This window comes from Gymnoscopelus microlampas (genome assembly GCF_963454915.1).
Source record: "Gymnoscopelus microlampas genome assembly, chromosome: 21".
Classification (NCBI taxonomy): Eukaryota; Metazoa; Chordata; class Actinopteri; order Myctophiformes; family Myctophidae; genus Gymnoscopelus; species Gymnoscopelus microlampas.
In genome coordinates, this window is record NC_139958.1 from 44,132,921 (window position 1) to 44,154,325 (window position 21,405).

Here is a 21,405-nt window from a genome sequence, read left to right on the forward strand (position 1 = left end):
TGTAGGTGACGAGATCACCCCTTTGATCAGTCGAAGATCAAACATTGTCTCTTTGAACATTGGCAAATGGTACTGTCTGCTTCCTCTATCCTGCTCAAAGTGTGATCAGGATGATAAGACAAAGGCATGTAAATGTACTTCACAGCTATGCAGAGTCCCTGAGTAGCAGCTGCCAGCCAGGCTGGCTCTGAGTCAACAACACATTATTATTCTGACTTTAGCAAGATTACATTTCTTTAGTATCATTATATATGTGTTTACTTGAATACTGTTTCATAACTATAAGCCATACAGGCTAATATACGACAAGATAAAAATATACAGATGTGCCATTTCAAAACTTCACATGTCCTGCCAAGACAGTAAATTTTCAGGGGATTCCCAGGGCAATAAGAGGGACAAAGAAGGGCATTTAAAATGCTGAATTATTGTGATGATCACTGCTTTTATGATGCTAATTAATTTGAGCAACTGGTCAAGGACCTCTTCAAATCACCTTTCACCTCATAATGAGTCTGACACCTCCTTCAACACACATTCTTTTGTTCTCATGTATATGGATGTCTGTTGAAGGGAAAAACGGGGGTGTGTAGTGACAACTTCTTTTCAGGGGCAAAACAGTGCCTTTTTAAGGGCAGAACAGGGAGGAAAACATGCCTTTTCAGGGCACTATCAGGGAAAGAACAGTAACGTGTGAAGTTTTGAAGTGGCACATCTGTATACCATGGTGAAATAATAAACACCCTCTGTCTCCATGCTGTACTCGAAGGAAGCATTCAAGATAATTGACTTTTCCAAACTCCCATGAATTTGAATGCAAGCACTTTTTGTTCAAAGAATTGTACTCTGTATATGCAGATGTCGATACCGTGAGCCGCATCTCCAGTAAAGGCTTGATAATACTTAGTTGAGTGCTGTGTTGCAAACTGAAAATTCACGTCGCACTGCGCAGCGTTGTGAGCTTGTAGATCTGCTATTTTCAGCTTAGAAATGTCAAACTAAATTCCATCCAAAAGTGCCCTTTTCAATCCCTCTAACATGATCTGCATGTCCCTGTCCGTGGTCTTGCTTCCATATTTTAGCTCTACACTGGCTGTAATTATTAACCATCTTCAGATATAGTTAGGTTTAATAATTCTACGTAGTTCAATACAGTTTATTTAATTGCTGTTACTATGGTGCTATTAGACAAAGTTGGGGGGGGGGCTCTTTATTTAGGACAGAATTGTCGTTTAAATGGTGGTGTAGCTTAAAACTTCCTGAGTCACATGTATTGATTATTATAACTAACCTAATTTTACAGACTGAACAGACTGAATGTGACAGAAAACAGAGACAAGTTGCTGACATAAATATGAGTGTGGTGAACTGTCCAGACTGGTCGACTACATCTCCATCACAGAAGATCAAAGATGTCCTTCTACACGGTGTGACTCTGTGTTCTCCTGGACCCCACGCTATCCTGTTGAATGTTCCTGTCTTGTTCAGTTTCTGTGAAGCTAAAAGGAGATCAGTGGAGGAACACATGGAGCTGCTGGGGGACAGAGTCTGGAGACACACTCTGGTTCTGTTCACAGTGGGATGGTGGCTGGGAGAGAGACGTGTTGAGGAGTACATAGAGTCTGAAGGAGAACCTCTGAGGTGGATCCTGGAGAAATGTGGCTACAGGTATCATGTTCTAGACTGCCTCAATCGGGAAATTTCAGAAGTAAAAGAGCTGATGGAGAAAGTAGAAGACATGGTGACGAGGAACAGAGGACACTTTGTACCTTCAGACTCAAGAGAAGACAGTTCTGTCAGAGACACAGGACACTTCAGGGAGGGACATGAGACAAGACAGAAGACACTGTTTGAAAGACTGACAAGAAAGCCAGCATTTACTGCTGAAGAATGGAACCGACGAGAAGAAGAATTCAAGAAGAGCGAGGAGGAATGGAGGAGGAGAGAGGAGGAAGGGAGGAGAAGAGAGGAGGAGATGATCGAGAAGGTGCTGAAGTTTGTGGTGAAGGAGCCAGAAGAACCAACCCTGCCAGATGTCAGGAGAAGAAGGATGAGCTATGACATTACTCCTCCAAGTAGTGAGTATATAACATATAATTCATCTGATAACACATTTCAATGTGATCATCTTTTTTACAGTGACTTTTCTAAATGTAACATTACGTCATCAGATAAACTTATAAAAAGACCCCTGAAAAACTGTGACGATATTCTAATAAAGATTCCTTTCAGTAATATTGCATATACATTAAACTTCCTTAATCACACACACACACACACACACACACACACACACACACACACACACACACACACACACACACACACACACACACACACAGATCTCCCACCATTTTGAATTATATGAAAAACATTCATTGGCTCATGAAAGCTTTATTTTTCCACTTATGGAAAATCCGCCGCCAACGTTTTGTCAGCACAGGTCCAAAGTTCATGTGTAAAAAGTGTCGTGCAGATTGCTCAAAGATACTTTTGAGGTTTTTGACAATTATTCATCTGCCCCTAAGACATACATGCAGACTCACATTTGTTTGAAACGTTGCAGTAATGTAGAGGGTCATTCCAAATATCACTGAAACCAATCTTACTGCAATTGGCCAAATATAGCAATTTTTTTTAACATGCAAACTTTAAACAGGCAAAAATCATGCCTCCCAATTTTGAGCAGTTTGAAAAACACTGAAACCCAGGATTTTTCAGCTATTTGTGTGAAACTGTATCATCTGTCTGAGCTCCTTTTTCACCAGTTCAGGTCTGTCGGTCTAATGGCTTCTCTCTACAGCATCTGCCTGACAACCGCAAAAAAAAAGCATTTTAATCTGATTGGTGGCCATTTTCTCCATGCGCTTTCAACTGAGCGCGATCGGTTTGTAGGTGTATTGCACTCTGATACATTATGAGAAAATTGCCACTGATCGGATTAAAATGCTTTTTATTGAACAATACAGAATATACGGGTACTTTTGAGAGTCCCGTGCATAATTTGAACATCCGTGGCCATGGGGTAAGCACTTTATATTTGAAATCCGAACGTTTATATAGATGTACGGACGGTAAATGGAGAAAGTGCAAACACCAGGTTAAAGTTGATCCATGACTGTAACAGGAGTTTTCATGTACAGTACCGCAGGGTAAGACTGCAGTAGCAGTTAATAATATAGACGAACAAATGAATTAATATACTTTAACGTGCGGAAACCAAAACAGGCAGCGCTGTGATTCTGAATTTTGTTACGATTATGGTGATTAGTAGCCTATTATTGACACCACCTGGGCGAGTGAGTCGTGTAACTTTCCTGACGTTACTTTCCTGTGTATGTGTTCAACAACACAGCCATGAAGCCTTGCAGTATAAGTGCAGATTTCAGCTTGGAAAAAGCAGCCTCCAACGGGTTTGGGTACGTGGTTCATAGTCACCATTGCGTTATCGTGGTATTCCTATTCTTGCCATTATATTGCAAATGATTGTGTGTGCGGCCAGTGCGGGCGAAATCACATTGACAGCTATGGCAGGTGACGAAAGCTTGCCAGACCTATGCCAGGCTAACAACGGTTGCTAAGCTGGCATTGGACAATCGCTTTTGGGGTGGGGTTTAGCGAAGGGTCCATTGTTAAATATAACATGAAATGCTTATTTGAGAGTAGTTATTTTCAATGTATGACGTACTTCATTGTGAAAATAGCCGAGCTGCAATCTCACAACTTTTTGGATAGCAACGCTTTGTGAGCTTGTAGATCGGCTACTTTCACTAGTTTTGGTACCGAGGAGACATCACATTTCTCTATTGGTAAATGGTTTGTGAACAACTGATCTTAGAGAGAACAACTGTAGTGAAACAACTGTTAGTGAAACAGGGGCTCGGTTCATGGCAAGAGTCTATAATCTTCAACAGACACCATCAGGCTGGATGAAGTCTTAGCTCAATCACTACTGTGACAGCCTGTGAGTCCGAAGGTTGAAAGTTCGATTCCTGTCTACGGCCATGGGTTCAGGTGTCAATGAGTAAGGTCCTTAGCCACCATACCTCAGCTATTGAGAATGCTCATGTGTTAGTTGCATAGGCTGCTTTGTCTCAAGTTCAATCTATTCTGTTTCTACGTCTTATTGTGCTATTGTTCCATATTGCCTTTTGCCTATCATGCCATGGCCCCGTTTATCGCTGCTTGCAGCTATATTTATTATTATTATTATTATTATTATTATTATTATTATTATTATTACTACCCATATTGTTGTGTGTTGTCTTGTGTTGCAGTGAGTGGTGGAACACCATCTGAAGCAAGTTCATACTTCTGGTCACCTGACAATGTCTATGATTGGCTGCTGAAGGGACATTCTGGACCAATAGCGCCCTCTTCAGGATATGGAAGTGAAGTTCACAGCCAGCTTGATGTGATGAGTGTGAGAGATGAAGATGATTCATAGATTTGAAATCAGATGAATAATACAAATAATTACACCAACTATCAAATCAAGAATCATTATGCAATCATGATGCCATGTACAATATAACTGCCAACAATCAACAACTACAAAAATAGTATATACATTAAAATGTAATAAAAATGTACATAAATGTAAAAAAGGGAAGGAGATCAAACAAGAGAATAAAAAGGCCAAACAAGTTATCTACATATTTACAATAATAGTACCTGAGATAAAAAAAAATATGACTAGGGTGCGTGAGCATAGCAGCAATGTATGTATTCTGTGCATGATATACTTATATTGATGTTTAAATCAGTAAACCTCTATCCAGGAGTCACATTGAGGTTCTAGACCTCATTTACAAGTGACACCTGGCTAAGACGAGGCCAAAGCAGTAAAACAGCAAAACAAGGGACAAAACAATAACAGAAATGTGCAACAAGTACATAACCAAAGAAAATAAAACATCTCCTAAAATGTATATGACAAGTTAAATACATGAGCAGGACACTATCTGCCTCTTAAAATCACATAAAGAGATTAGGTGATCCAGTTTAAGTTTAGTCTGTAAATCATTGATAAAACAAACTCATGTTGCCTGCCTCAGTTTGAACAGCAGCTACTGTGCAATGCAACCATTTGTTCCAACATAAATTATGAGTGCTCTGTGAAAGTACAAATGTAGCATTCATGAACACAGGCAACCCTAGAATATCCTCATAACAGGATCATGGTGTAGCCGTACATTTATATGATTTATGATAACGTTTCATCTTAATGTTTTTATGGAATTGAAAGGGTTAATCTGTAGACGGACTTGACTGATCCTGGATCAATAGCGCCCTCTTCAGGATGTGACGCCATGAGAGAAGCTCAAACATATTTAAATTCTGGTTTCTTTACCTTATTTATATTGTTGTCAGACAGAAATCTTGTGTCTCCATTTTTAAACTTTTTATATATACTGTTTTGTAAATTAATGCCCTATTTCATCATACTATATCACATAAAAGTAGCCAAAATAGTAGATCAACAAGCTCACAACGAGTTGCAATGTGAATCGATGTGAGCTTGTAGAAGTTTATGTGTGACAGTTTTAGATATACAAGGTTTCCACCTGACATTGATGATATCATACATGATCATTGTCAGAACATTGATTTATTTTATATGTTTATTCACGTCATTTATTCATCATTAATGATCTCAGTAATATTTGTAAATTGTCCTTCCTGGCTCTTTATTATTTACTTTAGTCTGTACACATGTGGATTGTTTATTTCATGTGATTAATTTAAACTGCTGTTTGTGTCATATAACACAGTGATAGTCCTTTCAAAAGCACATTGATTTTTCACCTTGAATGAAACCATCAGGTTGGTTTCATTGTTGTTAACATCATGCCGTTTATTACAATGTATTTCTATATATCAATGTGTATTACTATGGTTACATTAGGTTTGCCTGGTCTCATCTTATAAATACCTGGGCATTTGGCTAGATTCCAAGCTCCCATTTAAGATTCATGTGGAGAACCTAACCAAAAAACTAAGAGGGCAGATTGGTTTCCTCTACAGAAACAGATCCTGTTTTTCTCTTTCCAGCAGAAAAACTGTTGTTCAATCTGTCATAATGTCTGTGTTTGACTATGGTGATGTGCTATACATGCATGCTTCAATCTCTACACTTAAGCCTCTTGAAGCAGTCTACCACAGTGCCCTATGTTTTATGGTGATGACTATCACACCCATCACTGTCGCAGTACGCAGAGAACAACACTGTATTCTTTTTATTTATAAGGCCTTGTGTGGCAAGCTTCCTCTATACCTATCTTCGCTCTTAGAACCAAAGGTTTCTGGACACAACACGTTCACAAAAACCCATTAGATACACCAGTCCACGTAAGAAAAGCGAACAAGGAAAGACTGCTTTCAAGTATTATGCTCCACACAAATGGAAAAAACTTCAGGACTCTCTGAAACTGGAGCGATTGGTCTCAATAGAGACATTTAGGGTACTTCTCGAGGACACATTTCATAGTAACTGCACCGGTTTCATGTAAACACTGTTTGTTTGCATCTGTGATGATTGTAATACGATTCAAATGTTTGTTGTTGTTTTTCATTATGTATGTATTTTATATGTGTTATATGCTGTTATCAGGGCGTCCCTGAAAAAGAGAGCTTGCTCTCAGTGGGCTCCCCTGAATACATAAAGGAAAGAAAGAAAGAAAGCCCGCAAATAAAATTGTTTCGATGTATTGATGATAAATCAGCATTGATTACATTTCCATTTGGTGTGTGGGAACCTGTATATTAATGTACAGTGTTTTGTCTCATCTTATCAGATTATAAATCACTGGTTCATGTAAAAATACAGTACTGGAAATGATTAGTTTGATCTCTACTATCTACCAGCTCTATTACATCATGTGTTTACTGTCTAAATAGATGACTGACAGAAATGCATTGATTAAAGTCAGGGTAACAGAACATAGTTAAATACTAGTTAAATATCTAAACAACAATATCAGTTTATTTCTTTATATAATGATATGGAAATGACTTAAAATGAGGTTTTGAAAAGGTAGTGGTACACATGGATAAATTGGATACATTATTGTTGTATGTTTGTTTGACTAAACATTGACTAAACCAGAACAGCAGTAACATCTAGGTCAACAAATGAACGTATAACATAGAATATTGTCTCTGTAGGGCAGAAACCTTGTATCTCCATATCTCAACTTATTACGTTTCTTTGTAAATGAATACCCTAGTTTGGTCATGAGGTAGTGTTGCACAAAAGTAGAAAACATCTACAAGGTGTTGCGATAGAACCAGTGATGCTATGCTCATTTGGGAAGTGGTTGCACTCTATTTTAATGACGTCACAAGCACGCGCACGACACGTGCACGTGCACGTGCGCGCCCTCCCGCGCATGCGCATACATGTTCCAAAGAACAAACAAACAATGTTTTAAATGTTACATAGTTAATTTAGTTTGTATTTACTTTCTAGTTTAAGTTAATTCAATTAAAGACATTGTTGTACACACAAACACAAAAGCAAACTTAAAATAATCAGACAACTTGTTTACTTGAACTACTTTATTTTGAGGAGAAAAAAAACAAGCGCACTGAGAAAGGAGGCAGTGTGTGTGTGTGTGTGTGTGTGTGTGTGTGTGTGTGTGTGTGTGTGTGTGTGTGTGTGTGTCGGGAGGGGGGTTGAGTGAGTCAGGGTGAGACAGAGGAGAGGAGGGCGGGATGGAGATACGGGGGCAGACAGAGTTTGAGACGAGGGTGAGAAAGATGACACCTCCAATCTTATACAGTGTATGTGAGGACGTAGTTGAACACAGCTGACGACCTGCGCTATTGATATGCTAAGTAGCCAGGTACTCGCTCGGCGCACGGATCGAGTGGGACGCATTCTTGCATGCACGCTCGTGCACCTCGCGTGCACGCGCGTGCACATCCGTGCATGTGCCTGCGCGTCCCCCCTGGCCAAATAAGTGGTTGCACGCCGTGCAACCGCGTCCACTGAGCATTGCACCCCTGGATAGAACGCCTTGACGCTTGTAGACAGACATACACTCTGGTTGTCATGCCAGAGCCATGAGCGATTTGGACAACTGCTGTTCTATGAGTTTGTAGTCCGCATACATACAGGCTGACTGGGGCCGGGCTTCAATTATTGTAGAGAAATAGAGAAAAAATGTTGGCTTCATGGGGTGAATAATTGGTTGAAAAAAGTTGTTTTTTTAATGTAACTGGTGTGGGGAAAACAAGAGTCTAAAACAGACCAATTAAAATTAATTGATTTTATTTATTTTCTTTCTGAACAGGGTAAAAGAACTGTCATTCAGCATCTTATTTACAAAATGTCTAATGACATCGATTTACATTCAGTTCCAATGAAATATGCTAAAACAAACAACAAAAAACCTTTCTAGTAAACATGTTTGATTTAGGTGAAATGGCCTGGCCTCTTGCCACTTATCATCTGGCTTAAAGCAGCCATTTTGTCTTCGAAAATGCTTACCTATAATGACATTATAATGGTATTATAATGACATTATAGTATTATATCATTATAATGATATGCATTAATATTAATGTTGACATCATATTGTCACTGTTGGGCAGAAACCTTGTATTTCCATATCTCAACTTTTAGGGTCAAGAAAACGTAGCAGAAACAGCAAATCTGCAAGATTATAGATCTGCTATTTTAGCTCTGAAAGTTAAAGCGGTTAAGTTTGTCTATACGTATTATAAATATCGAATCAGTGAAAAGCATTAATAGCAGCTTGTGACTAAATAATATTAGATTCATTGGAACACAGGTTCTTTTTTTTCTTCTTTTTTTCCTGAAAATGTAAGGTTTTGGACATTCAAAGTTTCCACCCGACAGCGAAGATATACAAGAGCCTGAAAGACAAACGGTGAATACGGCGCCACTAAATCATTCGAGAGGCACCCGGCAACAGTCTCGGCCAATAGAACCGTTCGCTTGAATTGGATTAAGCGCCGACAAACAAGTTGTAAAGGTACAGTGAGAGAAAACATGTAAAAGTAACTCAAACAAATAAGAACATGTGCTAGCAGCCAGGCCATTAGGCACTTCCCTAAACATTTTTACATTATTCTCCCAAGGAATCCAAAATAGAATTCTCTCTTCCTGTTTTAGTCTCAAAAGCCCGAACGAAGACGAGTTTATACTTTGGCTCACAACGGTGTCACTCACCAAAAGTAACTCAACTATCAATTTGTTTTCGGCGAGTGACACGGTCGTACCACAAAGTATAAATGAGGCTTCGTGCTTCGGCGACAAAGCGTCATGCGAGGCGTCAATGAACAAAAAAAAAAGATTTGATAGCGACGTGGTTTCCGTGGCGATCTGGGACGTCATGTGATCAGCCTGTGACATCATTCATCCGTGACCTATAACTCCATATTTGGTCATTGATGTCAGACCGATCCCACTGCCATTTGCTTCCATTATAAAAGTCAAATAAAAAAAAAAGGTAAATATTTCAAACACTCCAGCGGTTTAGCGAGATCTTCAACAGATACAGACACACAGACTGAACCTCAGACCCATTTCTAGGCGGCTCTTACAGGCGCCACGGCTTTATAAAAAAAAAGGTTGACACGTCGCGCAACATTTAGCGGCCGAAGCAGATAGCGGGCTTAAGGCATACGAGGTCCATTTATTTGCATTTGTAACGGAACATTGTCCACAGAAAGCGCTTCTTTGAGCTGCCGGCTGCTTTCTGCCATGCGTTTTCTAATAGCGTCTCTGTCGGATGGAAACCTCACATGTCTAAAACTGTTACTTTTCAGGAGTCAAATTCAAAAACGGCAAAAGCAGCAGATCTACAAGCTCAAAAGGAGTCGTTTCGAGCTTGTAGATCTGCTACTTTTGATGCTTTTGCGTGACGCTGTACTATGATCAAGTCAGGCGTCAATTTACGAAAAGTTAATATACGGAGATGAGGTTTCTGCCAGACAGCAACGATACGGCAAAGACTTTCTGCCATGTGTTGGTAAAGATTAATTTCAGCGCTGTCATTGTCCAGTGTTTTTTGACAGAGAGCTCTGCACGCTTCAAGTGGAAAATAGTTCAACTTTTGGAGGAGGAGCGTCGCTTATCAATGTCAATCCTCCTGGCTGTGTCTGACAACCCGCTCATTCACCGCCATTCAATCTTTATCACAACCATGAGAAGTCCCATGTTTATGTTGTTTAAGTGTGCTAATAACGCAGATGACAAGACGTCCGATCACAGCAAAGGTTGATCGGTTTGAACGTTGCGGACGTCAAATCGCTCCTCCTCTCATAAAATGCTTTCTGTGGACACAGGCCCCCTAGTGGTGCTTTTGTGAAACGGATCTTGACCTTATAAATACATGTCAATAAATGTCATTATTCATGCTGCATCGTATCAGCAGCAATTCAACCTAATTCACTACGGTGCGACGACTCTAGCAGAGATACAAACACGAAACACAAAATCGGTTCGCCTCGTCCCTCCATCAGCGTCGACGTGTGATGTCATCACCGACATGTGATGTCATCGACAACGTGCAACTTCATCACCAGAGAGGCGAGGTCAAACAAAAGGTCAAGTCTTGTGTCATAGGGTTCGTTTAGTGAATGACCTCTAAACGCCCTCGGGGACTTAATGTTTTGTATTTTTTTTTTTTACAATATAAACAAACATTTGAGCTGAAAAAGTGACTCAGTCATTTTGTAGCAAAAAATTAGCAGCCTGTAAGAAAGCTACTGAATCACGTATTATTATAGAAAGCTAAATCAATACTAACTAATGCCTGATTGTGAAATGATTTTTAAAATAGCAGATCTACAAGCCCACAACGCTGTGACGCGTTGTGGGCTTGTAGATCAGAATTTATTTTGTGAGCAACGCCGGCACACAACTAAGTATAAATCAAGCTTATTGACAAACTCCATGAGAGAAAAAAAAATGCAGCTTCAAAAAGCCAAATTGAAGATGTTTTTGACAAACTTGTTAAAGTGTTGTCTGTTTAGCCTATCAGCCAAGAAGATGTCTTATAATAAACGTACAGCACATACAAATATTCATATTATTAATATATATCTGTCAGAAAACTATATTTTCTTTCTCTTCCAAATAAGACATTTTCTGTAGCTTTAAAGACAGACACGAAATGTAGCATAAGGACCTAGTGCAGGAATTGATAAATACCCCCTGTTGGCTGAAATCATGAATAAAAGTATACCACCACATACATACAGTATGATGCTAATGTAAAGTTTTTGTTGCAAATGCATTAGGCCACCTATGCATTCGTTTATTTGGAACTAGTAATAGGCTCTATGCACAGCAGCCATATTGGAAAGAAATTGGGCCTCTTCTTACCTCCTTCACAGGTGTTACCAATGATACTAATGAAGGCTCTGTTCCATTCTGATAACGTGCATGTTGGCTCACTAGAAACACTCCATTTTGGTTCCCAAATGGCCCCTTATGGTGGGTGTGTAACTCTGAGTGTACAAATTTGTACACTCTCAGAGTTATGGGGGTCCTTGAAAATAAGACAACCACTATGCCACACTAAATGGAACAGAGCCTTAATTAGTATTATTGGTAACACCTGTAAAGGAAGTAAGGCAGGGGCCCAATTCATTCCCAATATGGCTGCTGTGCATAGAGCCTAGATCTATGTATAAGAAAATGTAGATTGCAACTTCAAGGGCTGTTAACATTGCATTTTCAATCATTATTGCATCATAATTGCCAACATTAATTATATTTTTCATATTATGATACAAAATGCCTTTATTGGTCAAATTCCCTATTCAGCCAAATGTCATACATACTATAATTCTCATGACATTTTCTTTTCATACATAAAGCTATAGAACCAAATTGAAATGTTAAATTAATTCAATAAAACAAAATGAATGACAATGGAATCCTTATCATGATTAATTATTGCATGTAGTACTATGTACAGTATGTTTTATGTACAATGTACCCATTATAATACTGTTGTTGCTTTGAATGCAACCTACAGGGGGCAGCATCACTTTCCACTTTATTATTATTGAAACCAGGACACATTATGGCACCTCTGGCCACACTGGGCGCTAATGTGCAAGCTAAAGACACACTCTGCTACCGCATGGTAGCTAACAGTCATTAACGGTATTAACGACTATTAATTCATTAGCTATTAATAGTCATTAACAGCTAACAGTCATTCATTGTCAAATAGTTGGTTGTCGTGACGTTGAATCTTCACTAGAGGGAGCTGGAGGTCTGTTCCACGGGCTCAGCGTGGCTCATGTTTACTGGAAAGAGGTTAGGAACAATTAAGTATAATAAAGGAATACATAGGAAGTATTCATCAGTGGCCATTTAAAGGGGCATTTCAATTTAAAACACTCAAACTTTTGAGTGCAACATTCATTAGAAGGACAATATCAGTCACCAGAAGCAAGGACGTGTGTTTTCAATGACTCGGACATGGTTAACATTGAGTTTGAAGTTACAATGGATTTACTGTATTTAGAAAGGGGGCGTGTCTGATCAAATGCATATCTAATATGTAAATATTGAATCAAGCAACTTAAAAACTGTCCGAGGTGCTCGCAAAAGCCTGAGTAGACGTTAAAATGCCCCCTAAAGTGTTTTAAGTATGAAATACCCCTTTAACATAAAAAAAAAATCCCCTCAGATATTACACACCTGTGCGTCTCAGAACAGGATGGGTTTGCCAGCGGTCTTGTCCTGGACGTAGGAGGTGAAACGTTTCAGGAACTTTGGATATTCTCTCTTTGCCACCGCTCTGAGTACCGATGCTGGTGCCCAACCCCCTGGATTCACTGCACATGCACGCACGCACACACACACACACACACACACACACACACACACACACACACACACACACACACACACACACACACACACACACACACACACACACACACACACACACACACACACACACACACACACACACACACACAATTTTTAAAGCGAACATTTTTAACTCAAATCTTTGATTCTGGGGATTTTACAAAATGTCTTCTAAATCCTAACAGTTTTCTGAAAATAAATATGTTGCTATATATCAGTGGTTCTCAAACGTTTTGAGAAAAAGGACCACCTAATTATATGTATTTGGCCGCGGACCCCCCCCCCCATATCAAAATATGTTGTTCCAGGGACCCTCAGAAGCAAAGATTTGAGTTACAAATGTTTGCAAAAAAAAAATCATGATTTTTCAAAGAGCTTGTATATCTGCTATTTTTGAATAGCCAAAAATAAATCTAAAATGACACAGCGTTCCCGGTCTTAATGGCTTAACACACACAGTTTTTAGATTTTTTTATTTTTTTATTTGACCCAAAGACCAAGGAGATATGATTTTTAGAAGATCTAGACTCCTATCCACTTCCTTGTTAACTTAAAAATGCTGTATCTCGGCTCCTGAGTACTTTTTTGTTTTTTCAATTAAAAATCTCTGGCAGAAAACTGCAAAAAATCTGAAATAATTCTGGCAGTCAATGTGTTAAGTACTGTGGGCTACTTTTAAATAAGGCATAGCTTTCGACATAGCAGTTCAAAGACATCAACGTTTGGATAACAGTGGCTGACGGATTCATGAATGGACCATCCATTTACAGAGCATAGAAGCAGACGTACCATTGGCCACATAGGTGATTTTACACAGGATGTTGTCTCTGCTCAGAGCTTTGTCTCCCTCCGGTGGACTGACCAGCGTCTGACAAATCAGGCCTATGTTGATTTTGGCACGAACACACCTGCTGGAAGGCTGAACAAAACAACAACATTTATACTGTAATTAATATAAGCATTATGCATGAACCCAACACGATGAGCGACAGTGAATGAGTTGTGTGAGTGTCACAGTATAAGTGACAATAAAAGGGATATAAATGAGTCACCTGGGCTTTGTCATGGTCCACGGAGAAGTTGCAGACCAGCCAGGTGTCTGGGTCGCTCTCGTTATCTGCCAGGATCTTCCTCATGACGGACAGGTAGAGGACGTCCCTCTGAGACGCAGGCCACACCCTCTGCAACGCAACAACACACACACACTTAGTATTTACAATAAGCACTCTCTGCAATGCAACAACACACTCGCAACGCGACACGTTGTGAGCTTGTAGATCTGCTATTTCTGATATTTTTTAAATATTTGTTTGTAAGTATAAAATTATTAAAAATCTCAGTAATTTCTTTCTATATTTCAGGCAATGTTTTCAGGCAATTTTCATTTATGTTCCAATGTCCAACGCCAAAACTACAAATAAATTGTTAATCGCAATCATTTGTGTACAATTAATCACCACTTAAAATGTCATCATCGTGACAGCACCAATTACAGCATCTTCACCAAAAATTAGTGAAAAGCAAAGCAAAAGCAAAGCAAAAGTCATGCTACTGTCTATGGGTGATTATTAAAAAAAAAAAAATCACACCCAGTGTGAAGAGAGTGGTGCCTTTGAATTAGTATAACTGGTTGCATCCTTGTGTTGCAAACAGCTGCAGCTGTTGAGGCCATGCTCAAACGGATGGACGGACGTACGGACGGACGGACGGATGCACACACACGGTCAAGTGTAGGAGTGGCTGGCACCACTCAAAAATGATATTAAACACCACAGGGGGGCACAGGGGAAGCGGTCACTTAGGGGTTAAGTGTCTTGCTCAGGGACACTTCCGACGCGTATAGACCGGGGCCGGGAGGTGAACCGGTGACCTTCTGATTTACCAGACGGCCTCTCTACTCACTCCGCTAACGCATGACAATATGATCCATGACGATACTATAACGAACTGAAGATAATATTATCTATGAGATTGATTCTCAACCTGTGGATCAAGATTCAATGTAATCCCCTGAGCAAGCAGGCCGGCTCTATTAGCGCAATGGTAAAAAAAATGTCAGCACTTAAGCAGGAAACCAGGTTCAAATCCGGGGTGCAAGAGGAAAGTTACTAAGTGCTGCTTTATTTTATTTTTTTAAAGTCCAAAAGAATGTCACAGTATTTTTTTCCTTACAATTTTGAAAAACAAGTTCTCATTGTGATAGCGATAAAAATGTTGATGTTAGCTCCCATTTATCCAAGCTGGTACACAAATAAACATGCTCTGAAGAAAAAAATCACTTGGCCCACCCATACTGGCCACAATGATAACATTATAATGAACAGATGATAGCATGTTCATTGTATTCATTTTAGAGTTTTACCTTGTGTGTTTGATAGACGATCACAGCATCTTCTGACAACGTTTCCACCACATTGAAGTTTTCAATAGTGGCTAAAAGAGGAGAAAACAAAAGAGGAGAAGAAAACAGCACATTAATCAATATTTAAAGTGAGCTACATCTATGTCTAAGAGACAAACGTTTATCCTCATTCAACGCTACAATGCTACAAAGCATTGCGTCGCTCCTCGTCTGTAAACCCTATACTCTTTCCAGTCATTACGGTAATGGGTGTATTTTTAAAGGACTTACTCTATCAGTCATTACGGTAATGGGTGTATTTTTAAAGGACTTACTCTATCAGTCATTACGGTAGTGGGTGTATTTTTAAAGGACTTACTCTCGTAGTCATTACGGTAATGGGTGTATTCTTAAAGGATTTACTCTCCCAGTCATTACGGTAATGGGTGTATTCTTAAAGGACTTACTCTCCCAGTCATTACGGTAATGGGTGTATTCTTAAAGGACTTACTCTCCCAGTCATTACGGTAATGGGTGTATTCTTAAAGGACTTACTCTCCCAGTCATTACGGAACTCAGTGTTCCAGAAGTAGTTGCAGACCTCATGGCCGGTAACTCCCTTCACACTGTGTGTTGCCTTCAACGGGTCCAAGACTATGTCGTTCTCCACCAGCTCTCTCCTGTACACCTGGAAATATAATTATAATAATTATAATATGCTGTGCAGGCTCACAGCACGTCACTTCATGCCGCGCTGCGAACTTATAAATCTACTATTTTTGAAAAATATTGAAAGTGTGATTTATTTAGAAGGCATTTGTAGAATCGGCCTCAGGTCTTAAAATGAGTGAAGTGTTCCTTTACCTTCATCTCTCCCTCTTCCACCACCAGCTGCCAGTTGGCGTCTCCGCCCACATCCTGCAGGGAGTAGGTCATGTGACTCTGCACCATCTCCTCCACCTATCACAGAGGAAGAGCAGGCGGAGTGAATGTCAGCAACAAGCAGAATGGATAGCACTGCTCCAATGCGACACTGCCGGCGTTATCTACCCGGAAACACATTTTTGGATGTGGCGACATCATGATGATTCAGTCTATAGTCTCCGTGTGTGAATCTAGTCGCAGGTTTCCAGGCGGTGGCACACCCGTTTCCTGTTTCGGGTGAATTTTCCCATAGCTTAATTTGATTGGCTCGGCAGCAATCAAATCAAACGAGCCAATCAAATGAAGCTAATGAACCGGAGCAGGAAACAGGTATGCCACCTTCCGCAAACTTACAACTACAGTTATGCACAGAGACTCTTCTGGGCATGTCGTAATAGGCTCTATGCACAGCAGCCATATTGTGAAGAAATTCACAGGTGTTACCAATGATACTAATGAAGGCTCCGTTCCATTTAGTGTAGAGTGTACAGTGGTTCTCAGACTTTTTAATTTCCACGACCACAATAACTCTGAGAGTGTACAAATGGAACCAAATGGACCCTTACGGTTCCATTTGTACACTCTCAGAGTTACACACCCGTTAGAGGCCATTTGGAAACCCTCATGGAACCATGAGCACCCCGACTCTGTTTGAACAGAATGGAACAGAGCCTTCATTAGTATCATTGGTAACACCTGTGAATTTCTTCACAATATGGCTGCTGTGCATAGAGCCTATTGGTGAACATTTGACGAATATACACAATCTACAAGCTCGCAACGCATCGTTCCGCGATGTGAGCTTGTAGATTGTGAATTTTCGGCATGAGACGCCGTCATACGACAAAGTATAAAGAGGCTTGAGGAAGGAGCTGGGTAGCCTGGCATGGCCAGATTAATATCACTGGGAGAGAAATACAATCTCTTTTGAGAGGGGCCAGACCTAATCTGCCAAGGGCATTTTTTTTTGCAATAGGCTCTATGCACAGCAGCCATATTGTGAAGACATTCACAGGTGTTACCAATGATACTAATGAAGGCTCTGTTCCATTCTGGTCAAACAGAGTCAGGGTGCTGATATTATGCATGTCGTCCCACTGCTACACCAGTGGGACTAAAATGTGGGTCCTTAAGAGGGTTCCAAATGGCCCCTTACGGGTGTGTAACCCTGAGAGTGTATAAATGTAACCAAATGGACCCGTAAGGGTCCATTTGGTTCCATTTGTACACTCTCAGTTATGGGGGTCGGTCGTGGAAATTGAAAAATCTGAGAACCACTGTGCTACACTAAATGGAACAGAGCCTTCATTAGTATCATTGGTAACACCTGTTAAGGAAGTGAAAATATGTCTGCTGTGAATAGAGCCTATGGCAGATTCGTCTGGAACCAGGCTAGGAGTTGGGTTCCTTTGAGGAAGTTCGGTTACCTCTGAACTGAATCTGTGGACATCTTTAGGAGGAGGAGCGGGGAGTGTCTACGGAGAGGATGACAACGCACACGCACACGCACACACACACACACACACACACACACACACACACACACACACACACACACACCACACACCACAGTATGGAGATGAGGCAGAGATAGATGACTGGAGGAAAGGAAACCATGGAAACAGTATTATGGGATGAGAAGACTATGTGAAAGGAAGTGAGGGGGAGAAGCACTACATAGAATGATGTGATAAGCCATTCCCAAATCAACGTTTTTATTTTTTTTATTTTTTAGAGAAGACAATCATTTTTTACCCCCTTTTCCCCACAATTTAGTCGTTATGCCAATTCATTCCTCCACACACATTTCTGTGGCCTCGGTCCTACTCTTCCCGTTCAACTCTCAGATGTGTAGGCGTACGTGAAGCAGTGGTGGAAAGTAACGTTTTACATTTACTCAAGTACTGTACTTAAGTACAATTTTTTGGTATTTTTTACTTTACTGGAGTATTTCCAATTTTCAATACTTCTACATCTACTCCACTACATCTCAGAGGAAAATATTGTACTTTTACTCCACTACAATTATTTGACAACTTTAGTTACTAGTTACTTTGCAGATATAAATCATTACGTTATAAAACATACATTAACCACTTTAGCCCTATTTTATACCTAGGCTATTTGAAAATAGACGATCTACAAGCTCACAACGCGTCGCAATGCAACGCGTTGTGAGCTTGTAGATCTGCTATTTTCAAACATTTGAGTACTTTTACTTTTGTTACTTTAAGTACAGTATATGTTGATGCCAATACTTTTGTACTTTTACTCAAGTAACGTTTTGAACACAGGCCTTTTACTTGTAACAGAGTACTTATATTGGGGTATTGCTACATTTACTTAAGCAAAATATCGGAGTACTTCGTCCACCACTGACGTGCAGTGATAGATATCGCCCTCTCGCGGATCACAAGCAATTGTGTTCAATGATGTTTGCTCATTTGTTTTGGGGAACGCTCGTTTTGGAAACGTCCGCGCATCTCGGCCAATCACAGCAAGGGGCGTGGTTTTGAAGGCTGGTTTTGGAATGGCTTACACATGTATAGAGTACAGAAGTCCTGACGTCACTCGTCCATCCCCTGGTTCGTAAAGTAATTTCGCTATAGAGAATAACATTGGGTCATCTTAGAATCGTCTCATATAAGAATTGTGGTCCAAAAATAAACAATTGTGGTCCAAAAATAAACAAACTGTCTCGGCGATATTGTCAGGGAGGTGGCTCTGTATCGTTTATGATAGTTAGTCACTCATATATTTGCAGTTTAACTAATTCGTCGGAACTCGGAAGTAACATTAGCATTTTCTCACCGTCAGTTGATGGTTCATATCCATAAGAGTAAAACCGCCGGGGTCATTTGTTTATTTTTGGAACACAGTTCTTATTTGACGCAATATTAAACACGTCTATGAGAATTCAGAACGGGGGGGGGGGGGGGGGACGCGACCCAGGTAGGATGTGTAAATTACGTCAGACTTCGGTGCTCAATTAAAATGTCTTATAGGGGCTTCAAGCCAAACCTTGTCAGAGAATCTGTGTGTTTCTGTGGCTGACAACATTTCTCCGGATGGAACAACTGCACCGCTTCTTTGTGTCCTTGTCTTCTCTGTCTGAGACTGGAATGAAAAAGAAAAAGACAAATAAAATATATAAAGCATTTCTCCGTGTCCTCTGTGCTTTCTTTGTCTGCCAATGGAATAAAAAAAAGATATATAAAAAATATCAAATGTTTCTCTCCTCTGTGCTGTCTCTGTCTGACACTGGAATAAAAGAAAAATATAAAACATTTCTCTGCGTCCTCGCCTTCTTATCTGTGTCTGACACCGGAATACAAAAATACATAAAAAACACACCTGTCCTGAACTTACACAGCTGTCCTGTACTTGCATACTACTCCATCAAAACCATGTTATGAACATGAAAGAGGTCACTGGCTTTGAAGTGATGAAGGAATTTGACTGAGCAACTTTCACTTGTAGTTAGTATCTATGCTTTCTCTCAAGTACTTTGTCTGAGTACCTTTTGTCCAACATTATTACATTATAATTAAAATTGTAGTTTTCGCCGCCGGAGAACACTGTTTGCATGCTTTGTGACAAAGTCCATCATTTCACCTTCAGAAAACTTGACATGTGATATTACCTGTTCCTCTATCTTGTCTTGTCTGTCGAGGGCAGCTTCAACGGCGTCGAAAAACTCATCCTCATTGATGAGGCTGTTCGGGCCCTCCTGCCGACAGAACAAACGGGAAGCATATTGATTACATAATTTGATTATACTATATATTGATTACTTCAAAAAGGTCCTGGGCTGATTAGCCTGGAATCCAGACAGATTATCTTTATTAAATGTTTTCACTTTGTTTCTCCGTCTGGCCGTCATCCTGTTTGAGCCTGATTTCCAAACGTCACCCGACACGTAGGCACGTCATTTCTGATTGGATGGTGCTCGACGAATCACAGTAGAAAGGGAAGTGACTCAAACTTTACATTGGAAGGCTCCGTCCCACCCCCCCCCCCCCCCGCCCATACACCTTTACTTTAGACCAGGGGTCTTCAACAGGGGGTCCGGGACCCCTAGGGGGTCCGCCAAATCTTTGTGATATGATTTCTTTCTTTTTCCTGAACCCTAGCATCAGAGAACTTTAACCAAAAATAGCCGATCTACAAGCTCGTAGCTTGTAGATCTGCTATTTTTGGCAAAGAGGTATAGGTGCAGAGGGAAAAAAGAGCAGACCAAGTAAACAAAAAAAGTTTAATCTGAAACACAATTGATTACAATATAGAGGGGGTCCCTGCTTCATCTCTCTCTCAGCTAGGGGGTCCTTGGCCTGAAAACGTTGAAGACCCCGGCTTTAGACGGTATCGTTGCTGTCGGCCAGAAACCTCTTATCTCCATATTTTGTATGTTTTGTTTAGTAAATGAATGCCCTACTTCCGAGTCTCCGTCATACTACAGTGTCACACGAAAATAACAAAAAAGGCAGATCTACAAGCTAGTAGATCTGCTATTTTTGAATATTTGAATCCTGAAAAGCAACAGTTTTAGACATATGAGGTTTACATCTGACAACGATGATATGCTGCATGACTTTCTATGAGTCAGTGTCCTTGCCTCATAATCGGGTCCTCCGAAGTGGGCTTTCTTCTTCAGCTCATTGATAGATGATTTATAGCTCTCTTCTGTTCGTCTCCGTTTGTCGACCTCCTGCACAAACAAACACCATGTCATTTTAAAACATTTAACCACAGAACCACCCGGGAGGAAGTGGACTAAGAAAGGGGAGGAGCCACACCGAGTTCCTGTTTCTACACAGAAAAGAAGGTGGTGCCCCCAGGGGCAAAAAAAAAAGGGGGGGGGGGTTATCTTTTGCCATGAACGCACCATCAGCCCAAAAAAAGAAAATCTGGGCGGTCTCTGACATTCATCTGCGCAGTGCGGAGTGAGGTCGATCTACGTGCAGACTACAGACTACTGTGCAGCTCCATGATTGATTACAGATAGCCTCTCCGGTTAAACATGCAAGAGAAGCACCTCTAGCTTTATAAAATCCCTGTCCGTTTATCAGTTGTTGTGTCACTTTAGTACACTGAGTGATAACCCACAGCTGTTTGTTCTTCTTGCGGAGTCTCCGACGCAAGATCATTTTGTAATTAAAGAAAGCTTCTGCGCTGTATTAACAACAACAACAACAACAACGTTGTTGGGACCGGGTGTACTGCTTGTGTTTAAAATAAAGTATGTTTCACAACTTTTCACTGTTGATGCAGTTTC

The 21,405-nt window shown here is 40.3% G+C and overlaps 3 protein-coding genes across 3 annotated transcripts in view; 2 read left to right on the forward strand and 1 right to left on the reverse strand.

The window, feature by feature from the left end:
• The window catches only part of LOC311038260 (GTPase IMAP family member 8-like), a 487,341-nt gene that overhangs the window by 110,691 nt on the left and 355,245 nt on the right, over positions 1 to 21,405 (forward strand). The gene's annotated exons all lie outside the window — the stretch shown is intronic.
• On the forward strand, positions 1,494 to 4,540 carry LOC311037598 (uncharacterized protein). The gene is made up of 2 exons (XM_084046825.1): positions 1,494 to 2,078; positions 4,278 to 4,540. Exons 1-2 carry the CDS (start codon positions 1,526 to 1,528, stop codon positions 4,445 to 4,447), a joined length of 723 nt encoding a protein of 240 aa, XP_083902951.1. The 5' UTR covers positions 1,494 to 1,525; the 3' UTR covers positions 4,448 to 4,540.
• LOC311038259 (ceramide transfer protein-like) overlaps positions 8,259 to 21,405 on the reverse strand; it is a 36,499-nt gene continuing 23,352 nt past the window's right edge. The window contains exons 10-20 of the mRNA XM_084047658.1: positions 20,746 to 20,838; positions 19,774 to 19,860; positions 19,152 to 19,247; positions 17,558 to 17,605; positions 16,071 to 16,166; positions 15,762 to 15,894; positions 15,228 to 15,298; positions 13,918 to 14,046; positions 13,655 to 13,784; positions 12,692 to 12,828; positions 8,259 to 12,294 (exon numbers count right to left, since the gene is read on the reverse strand). Of these exons, the coding sequence (XP_083903784.1) occupies positions 12,701 to 12,828; positions 13,655 to 13,784; positions 13,918 to 14,046; positions 15,228 to 15,298; positions 15,762 to 15,894; positions 16,071 to 16,166; positions 17,558 to 17,605; positions 19,152 to 19,247; positions 19,774 to 19,860; positions 20,746 to 20,838 (1,011 nt within the window). The 3' untranslated portion in view covers positions 8,259 to 12,294; positions 12,692 to 12,700. The remainder of the gene's footprint in view (positions 12,295 to 12,691; positions 12,829 to 13,654; positions 13,785 to 13,917; positions 14,047 to 15,227; positions 15,299 to 15,761; positions 15,895 to 16,070; positions 16,167 to 17,557; positions 17,606 to 19,151; positions 19,248 to 19,773; positions 19,861 to 20,745; positions 20,839 to 21,405) is intronic.

What these genes read in the sequence shown, in the direction of transcription:
- LOC311037598 (XM_084046825.1), top strand. Translation starts at nt 1,526, where the DNA reads ATGGAGCTGCTGGGGGACAGAGTCTGGAGACACACTCTGGTTCTGTTC. An exon ending in TGACATTACTCCTCCAAGTA is followed by an intron (nt 2,079 to 4,277) that starts GTGAGTATATAA and finishes CTTGTGTTGCAG; the next exon opens with TGAGTGGTGGAACACCATCT.